We start from the raw sequence: 8,865 nt of genomic DNA, 5'->3' as shown, positions 1-8,865 counted from the left end.
CCGCCGAGGCCGAGCTCTACCAGTATTACCTGGCTCAGAACATCGGCTTGACCGGCATGAAGCTGGAAAATCCTGCAGACCCTCAGCTCATGATTAACCCATTCCAGCTAGACTCAGCTACAGCAGCCGCTTTGGCGCCGGGACTTGGTTAGTATTTCCTGTTCTGTGCTAAGGTCCGTTCCGAATCATATGTTCATTGGCCTCTCCTTGGGGAGCGCTAGCGAACTGGGACAGGTCACTAGAAAGGGTTTTCTCTTAAGCTGTATGGGCAAACTGTCCCTGTGTCTACGTCAAAGCTGAACGAAACTCAGAGAGCAAAGAGTTAAGAGATTAGTTACATCATATGAGAAGTTAGCAAAATTGTCCACATTTGATAGGTCCATTAAAAATGCTAATTTACACACCTTGTTCGCCATCGTTAGCCATGAACTTGACAGAATTTGCAGGTTTAGTTTGCATGATTATTCCCCAAGATATCAAGCTTAAGCTATCATGCTTTTAATTAAATATTTTTTCAAAGATGTTTTAATGGCTATGATTGCTCATAATTGATCCTACAATAATACCATTTTCTTATCCAGGTATTTGGGAGTGCATTATAGGCAACCAGTGCAGAATTAGGCAAATACCATCAAGCTTTAAGACAAATTGGGAAAGAACAATTAGTGTTTATGTAAGTCTATCTAGACTCTTAAATCACAAACATGTGACTGTTTTGTTATGGCATTGATCAACTTGATGGTACTGGAAAATACAAATTTCAGAATGACATCATGCCCAGTAGGAGTAATTAAAGCTATCTGATGAGGGAATTTAGAAGTTGAAAAGGATGATTGTAATTGATCCTGATTCAATCCTATTACAGCTTTTTATAGTTTAAGCTCTAGAGAAAGCACATTCCTTGTCAAGACTTTATTTTACATTCTTTCATGTGTGCTGTGTTTTCTAGTCTCTATTTTTCCTTTTAATTTTTTCCCCCTGTAGTAAATAATGAGCTGCCGCCTGAAATCCGGCTTGCCAGTGGTCAGCTAATGGGTGATGACCTGTCCCTCCTTACTGCAGGAGAGCTGTCACCTTATATCAGTGACCCGGCGCTGAAGCTATTCCAGTGTGCTGTTTGCAACAAATTCACCTCTGACAGCCTGGAGGCTCTAAGTGTGCATGTGAACAGCGAGCGCTCTCTCCCTGAGGAGGAGTGGAGGGCTGTAATTGGAGATATCTACCAGTGCAAGCTCTGCAACTACAACACGCAGCTCAAAGCCAACTTCCAGCTCCACTGCAAGACTGATAAGCATATGCAGAAATACCAACTGGTGGCCCACATCAAAGAAGGGGGCAAAAGCAATGAGTGGAGGCTGAAGTGCATTGCCATTGGCAACCCTGTGCACCTAAAGTGCAACGCCTGCGACTACTACACCAACAGTGTGGATAAATTACGTCTGCATACCACCAATCACAGGCACGAGGCAGCCCTGAGACTCTACAAGGTAAGCCATGCCATCCATTTTCATTGGCACAGAGTAGACAAAGGCGTTAACTATTTCAGAGTGTGGAGCATATATGGGCAAGGAGAGGGTAGGTACAAGGATCAAGATGCAGAGTTTCTGTTACCACTCCTAGAGGTATATGGAATGCAGGCCAGTGAAAATGAGGGACGTGCTCCTTGACTTTCTTCACCTCTCTCAGGGGCACAGATTGCTCCACTGGCTGCCTACAACACAAGAATGTTTTCTGGATATTGTCATTAGGAAAACAGTATTTTAAAGTTATGCTTTATTTATTGTTTTTATTGCTTTTTTTATAAACAAAAACATAATACCACCAAGTGTTTAATGGTTGTAGGGAGCAAAGGATACAGACAGTACTTCCACCGTAGATGTATCATTTGTTTGGTGAAGAACAAGAGAGACCAAAACAGGTTGTCTGTGTATATGCAGTCCCAGTGACACAGAATAAACGCAACCGTCTGTTGCACCAGTTGGAAGTCTCCTCAAAGAAACTCTGTTGGCTTGGTTTTTTTTTTTTTTTTTTTTTTTTTTTTTTTTTTTTTTTTTTTTTTTTTCATGATTGTTTTCCCTTGTAATGTTTTCTCTTTTCTCAAAAGGGTGTGGCATATATCAATATGCTACTAAGATGACAAGTGCCCTTTTATCCTTACTAAGAAAAACTATTCAGATGTTATTCATACCTGAGAGTGATGAACAGCATGTGTTGCACAACTCCTCTTGCTGTTTTCTGAACCCTAATGTCTGATGAATTTATTTTCTGTAGTTACTTCACTGGGTTGTCTTGATAGTCTTGGTTCCTGTACAAGTGTAGCACATTCATTTCTTTGATGAATAACTTGGTTACTTATTAAAAAACTTCTTTTGTCTAGAGGATATTAAAATTCAGAAAATATTGCAAACCATTAGTCATTGTAACAAGCTCTAAATATGATTACAAAATCTATTTTGCAAGTGTTATCTATTGATTTATACTAGAAATCAGTGATAACTATACTATCAGGAGTCAACCAACAATTATAGTACCTATAGCTTTTCTAATCCTATTTAAAATTGCAAACAGCACAGCAAAAGCAGATGTGGCCATCTGGGTTAGGCTCAGGAATTGTTTATTTGCATTGGTCTGGTGCTGTGCACTTGGGTTGTTCCAGTTTAAATTTTAGATAGATGTACTGTGCACAAAACCTACAGTCTCCCTGTGAGAATCTGTAACACTGTTCCTGCAATATTGGCACTGTGTGGATCGATAATGAAAGCATTAGGTTTGGGCTGCTCTGTTTGTGGGGAGTACAGGTCCTCCTGTAAGATGGAATGCTTCTACCTCAGTGCTATTGAAAATATAATATAAAGGATTAATTGTATTATAATTCATGAGTTTTGCAGCAACAGTTGACAACTGTTCAATTGCCTACTTTTTTTTTTCCTGTTGATACCTGACCTATTAAAAGTTTTAGAATACCTAGGAGAAAAAAAAACACCAAACATTAAACTTGTATAAATAATAGATTTAGACCCTGGGAGCTATATAGAATATTCATGAACTGTGTTTATATTCATGCAGTTCTTCTAACACTTTAAATTAACATGTTGTGCATAAGAGATATAAATGTACAGATTTTTCTATTTTATTACTCTCAGGTGGAAACCTAGTGAAAGGGAGAATGTTATTGTTTATTTTCTTAGGAAAGCTTATTTAATCAAACTGTCTGATAATTCTTTATATGTGCTCAGGGGTGTGTGTGTGTGTGTGTGTGTGTGTGTGTGTGTGTGTGTGTGTGTAAGTTCATGCAATTCTTTCCATAAGCATGACTTGGCTATCTTACTCCTTCAGAGCCATTTACCAAGTTCCAGTGTTTGTCTTAAAGTTCCTTGAGGTACAGATGGACAATGACTTTGAATCAGTAAAGACCTAGTATGATAAATGTGTGATTCCAAAGAAGGCTTTAATGCCCAAAGCACATTAGATCCCATAAGCAGAAGATGTACACTCATCTTAAAGATATAATGTGCCCTTTTGGGTTCTGTGTCCCTTAATTATCGAAGTATACCCAATAGATTACTTAAACATGGTCAGCAGACAAAAAGTTATTATGAAAAAAGTTACATTAAATTCAAAGAACATCAAGAAGTACATGAGTACAGAAATCTGTTATCTGACAATTCAACTTTTTTTGGCATAGTTCTAGAAATAGTTAGAAAAACTAATCCAGAGTAGTTGTGTATTAAACATGATATTTCCGAACTCAATTCAGAAACTATGTGAGCATTTCAAGCAGTGATGAGGAGATTAGCTTGGCTGGCTTGTCTCAGAAAAATAAAATTAGTTCATAAGTAACATTAATTGCTTTTAAATGAGAACCTAACAAATTGACTTGGGCCTAGGAACAAAACATGGTTTATCATATGGCTTAAATATTAAAATTAGACTTAAAATAGTTTCAGAGTTAATGGCTAGACAATAATCTTTTCTATAAAATTTATTTTCATTAAGAGTTTAATTTGCACCATTTCACGTTGTGAATTATTTAGACATTAGAGGAAAGTGCAAGTTAACAGTCGTAAGGCAGGTACAGAGCTGCAAGGAAACAGCTTTGCTCATTATTGACAACATATTGATTCATAACACTCTAAATGTAGTGATATGTCAGTTCAGTTTGAATAAAACACTCTGCTTGTTGTACTGTCAGGCTGAAGAAGCTTCACCTAAAAGAGCCATCTGCCTTTATTCTGTTTAAGGGGGTTAAAAGTTAAAGGTTAAGGGTTAGCATGAAAGCATCATCTGCTGAGCTGCTTAACTTTAAACTGATCAATTTAATGAAAATCTGTTTTACAGATGTTGTTTTAATGTATTTGGCAGGATTTAGGCACATTTAACATTAGATGGGAGGTAGTAAAAATTATTCTTTATTTGACCAGAACAACACCTCTCCTTTTATGTTTAAGGTAGATGGCTTGTGGGCTTTGGTATTTTGGCAAAGAACCCAGAGGGAGACTGTGTTGATGATCTTTCCATATGGGCAAAATGAAATAAATAAAAAAACCTGTTATATCTATTGCTAATGATGACTGGAAAAAAAAACCATTATGCCTATTTCTAAAAACGACTGAAAGAAAAAAAAAACTCAAAGCTGTACTCATTTTTGGCAGTTTCACTTTCCTTAGTTTTTAATTTTTTTTTTAAAAGCAACTCTGTTATTATTTAAAATCTTTCCCATTTTTTCAAGTGAAGTTGTCTGAAGCTATAATATAATCTTATCTTTGCATATTTTTCCTCCAGAAACTTTAATGATGAAAGAAAATTAGTCAAGGAAAATGAAACAGAAAAAAATTTACATTATCCTCAAATTTCCCTTTTAATGTTGGGTGCACAATTAAAGTGAAGCTAATAAATGCTAAGAGTGCAGACAGTTAAAATGGGCCTTACAAGTTAATAACCATATATATGCATATGTAAATACATAACAGTGGTTTTAAGATAGCCAATTTACTAGGCTACATTATACTTTTAAAAATTTCATGCCTTTATATTCTCCTAGAAGTTTGATTGAGTTGGTTTTCACCCACTGGGTCCTTCCTACATGATTTTATGATATAAGGAACCAAACAACCACCTGAGGACCTCCTTTACTCCTTCTCAGCCTTCGCTTTACAAATGTATTGTAATTTGCTCTGCTTCTTCCACGAGCCCTGGCATTTTCTGACGAGTCTAGTGGAAACTTGTAATGACAACCACTTAGCTTTAGACATGAAAGTTAGGACAATCAAGCAAAGCTTGGGCATTATTCCAGACTCCACTGGAATATATTGTTGGCTCGGCAAGACTGGCCTTTCTGGCCAGCCTATTGACTTAACTATTGCCCTGTGTGCAACATACCCATGCTTAGCCGTCGTGTGTCCTCAGGCAGCCCTCCTCCTACTGTGTGAATGTATGAGTGTTCACAGTTTTCTGGTTCAAAGTCAAAAGCTTAACTCCATGAGCTGTTTTCCTCCCTGCTTCTGCTAGCAGTGAGGCAAAGGAGCCTATCTGAGTTTCTCGATGCTGGTTTGCTATTTGGATGTCACAGAGGCTAAACGCATTGAAGTGCTAGCCTGTCTCCACAGTGAGCAGAGCTGCACACACGAGGTTTAGTCCTAGCTACCTGTAGGGTAACACTGACCCAAGGAACACTTTTCACCTTTTCTCGTTACTTATGGTATAGATTAAAGAAAAGACCCAGGTGAAGATCTAAAACTCAAGGTGAAGGGAGGAGCGACATGGAAGAGAATGAAGGACACACAGTGAGAGAAGTATGTGCAAAGAAAACAACCCAACCATAGAATAATTGCCATTGCCTACCCCTTGGCTGTTTTATTAGTCGAAAACACCGAATGGTTTGAAGTTACCAGTGAGCCACAGGTGTTTTCATAACCATATGACCAAGTCCAACTTTGCGATTTAAAATCAAATATTCCAGATATATAGCTTTTCTTTTTGTCATTGTCCTTGTGTGACGGTGAAAGCGCTTAGGAGATGGTGCAGTACACATTTGCATAAAGGTGATTGTATAAAAGGAGATTGCAGTATGTGGAAGTTCTGAGAAATCCAAGCAGACTTTTCTTAATCTTATTCTCGGCATTTGTTTAGATGAAGAAAGCTGTTTTCTGAGATAAACAGAAGCTATTCTTTTCCCTGACTAAACATTAACCTGAATATGGAAATATTTTTGCACTTTTTGTATTAGTTTCACATTAATGTTCATTTCAAGGTTGAAAAGCAGTGTGAAATTTAATTCTAGTCGTAGGATTTTTTTTTTTTGTAAATAATCACAATTCAAATTATTATTCCATTGTATTCTCATATTAAAAGACAGGCAGAGGTTGAAAAAGTAATTTCTACAGTAGAACAATCCATGCTTGCATAATACTTAGAACTAATAAATACACAGATCAAATAAAGAGGAACTGCTTAGCTAATAACAACTAATAAATCATGGGTGTTTTCAGATCACACTGTAATTGCCTGGCCTTCCTGACTACACAGCCTTCTGTTTCCAAGAGTAATGTTGCCTGGTCTGTAGCCATGTGCAAACCAGGCTACTTCAGTACACACGTAGATTTCTGTCACTGTACTCATGTGGCAAGTACTAAGGTACAATGTGAGCTGAGAACCCTTTGTCTCCTCCAAGATGAAAAAAAATAACTCAGTAGTGGATTAATTTTAGCCAAACTTATATCCATGCCAGCCAGAGTAAAAAAATAACAGTGTGAAATTCTTACCAAACATAGGCAGAGTTTTGAAGAAAAAGAAAGAAGGAAAGAAAGAAAGAAAGAAAGAAAGAAAGAAAGAAAGAAAGAAAGAAAGAAAGAAATTGTGACATCTTGTGGCCTCCTGTCTTTAGTATGTGTATGTCTTTCCTTAACCTGGGCCTTTGCCTCCCTCTGTGTGTTGTGAAGCCACTCTGCTTCCCAATTGATCTTCTGCTCATGAGAGGAGTCCATGTTGCAAGATTACCTAACTTGCTAAGCAATTCTACATAAGCATTCTTTTAATTAAGGGGAAACAGAGAAGCACCTGCAATTGTAAATGACTTTCTAGTCTGTTTCAGGATGAACTGTTGTCAAGGTATTTGCTTACTCTGGACACATTTCTGTTAGGTGGATGGAGATGGGTTAGGGCTGAGGGAGCCAGTTGAAACTCTTTTCCTGGAGTTTTTTTCATTCATTGCTTCAGAACACACACACCCCACATGCATACAACTCCTGCCGACCCCCCCCCCCCCACAAGCACACTGCAGAAGCCTAGTCAACAGCTTGGCACTCCTGTTCACTCCAGGAAGATGGCAGCATGGACTTTCTGATTCACACATTTCTGTATTTTGTGCTTATTCTATCTAACTTGAAATTTTATCCCAAAATATCAAGTGTCTTATTTGTGGCCTGTCCTGCAATCACTTAGGTAAAATGAACAAAGTGTCATCACATAATTCTGGGTCCTCATGCAGTTCCCCTTGGCTTACTCTGTCCTTTTCCCGTGGAGCTGGGAGGCAGTTGTTGAAGTGCTCAAAGGGCTGGCACACAGCAGTGCAGCCACAGTCATATGTTAGGCAGGCCTCACGCTGCTGAAAGGGTCTTGGCCTGGGGTGGAGCGAGGAGGAGCTGGCATGTGCATAATGACCACAGTTCTGCTTCCAGAACATCTGGCCTGCCCAAGCCCAACTGCAGATGCTTAGCAAGTCTCTTTCAGTCTGGGCCCATGCTAAGGTGGAGTTCACACAGACAGGGAAATGTACTCATTTTTTTTTTTTTTTAGACAATCCAAGCATTAAGGGTGATTTCCCCTCACACTACCAGTAGCTTTCAGGAGATCATGAGAGGATGTGACTTATTAAAAGGGTAAACAGGGACCATAAACATAGAGCAACCCCTCACCATCAGGACATGTTTTCCTGGACTCTGTAGCATAGGTGTACTGATTGATGCTGACACAGAGTCACAGCTTTATTTTCAGAATGAATACCTTGGTGATCTGTTGCTTCTTGTCTTCATAACAGAGCACTCATTGAGCACTTCCCATGTAGCAGGATTTGAACATAAGGACATAATGAGTGTGCCCATTAATGCTGTGGATAATAAGCTGACTTCCTGCGTGATGCACAGAAACAGAGTTTTCTGGGATTGCATTTTCCAAACTGCTCTTCACACCTGCAAGTTGAACTTGGCCTCAGGGACATCCAGAAAACCTCCGAGTTAAATCTGGGCACTCAGAGGTTCCCTGCTGTCTTCAGCCATGCTTAGTAAGAGAGTAACAAGTCTGTGTGTGTCACAAACTTGAGTCGTTCCTAGATCACTATAATCATATTCGTGTATCTTGTCATAATCTATTTCATAGCAACAATTTATTGATAAATTTAAGATGAGAGTTAATGTTTAAAAAGTTTAATGCAAGAAAGAGCTTTCAACCCCTCTGCAGAATCAGCATGCTACTTTAATACGTATCCTGGAAAACCAACTTAGATACAGTTTACAATACAGTTAGCGAGAGTTTCCCCTAAAGGAACATCATGATGTTGACTTGTTACAGTTATTGCCACAGATAAGAGTTGTGCATAGCAATATTTTGTTTCATTTGGCTATATAATATTTAATTAATAATCCGATGTCTTATGAGCTATGGCACACATAATGTCAGCACTTAGGATACTGAGGTAGGAAGGTTATGAGCCCAACCTGGGCCACAGTGAGATCCTGTTGTGAGGAAAGAGATGAAAGAAATCAAATCCTGTTTTTAATACTTATAAGGAAAGACACTTTTATAGCATAATATATTTTACATAATGTGTGTATATATAATGTGCATATAAAAGCATATGGGAATAGATTC

The 8,865-nt window shown here is 38.3% G+C and overlaps 1 protein-coding gene across 1 annotated transcript in view; it reads left to right on the top strand.

The window, feature by feature from the left end:
• Window positions 1–8,865, top strand: part of Zfhx4 (zinc finger homeobox 4) — a 177,957-nt gene that overhangs the window by 25,442 nt on the left and 143,650 nt on the right. Inside the window, exons 2-3 of the mRNA XM_051158525.1 lie at window positions 1–147; window positions 985–1,487. The exon at window positions 1–147 is cut by the window's left edge and continues 2,489 nt beyond it. Coding sequence (XP_051014482.1) covers window positions 1–147; window positions 985–1,487 — 650 coding nt within the window. The remainder of the gene's footprint in view (window positions 148–984; window positions 1,488–8,865) is intronic.

The sequence above is a fragment of the Acomys russatus genome, chromosome 2, assembly GCF_903995435.1.
Source record: "Acomys russatus chromosome 2, mAcoRus1.1, whole genome shotgun sequence".
NCBI classification, from domain to species: Eukaryota; Metazoa; Chordata; class Mammalia; order Rodentia; family Muridae; genus Acomys; species Acomys russatus.
The sequence above is the reverse complement of the archived record's forward strand: the minus strand, read 5'-3'. Positions and strand labels throughout refer to the sequence as shown.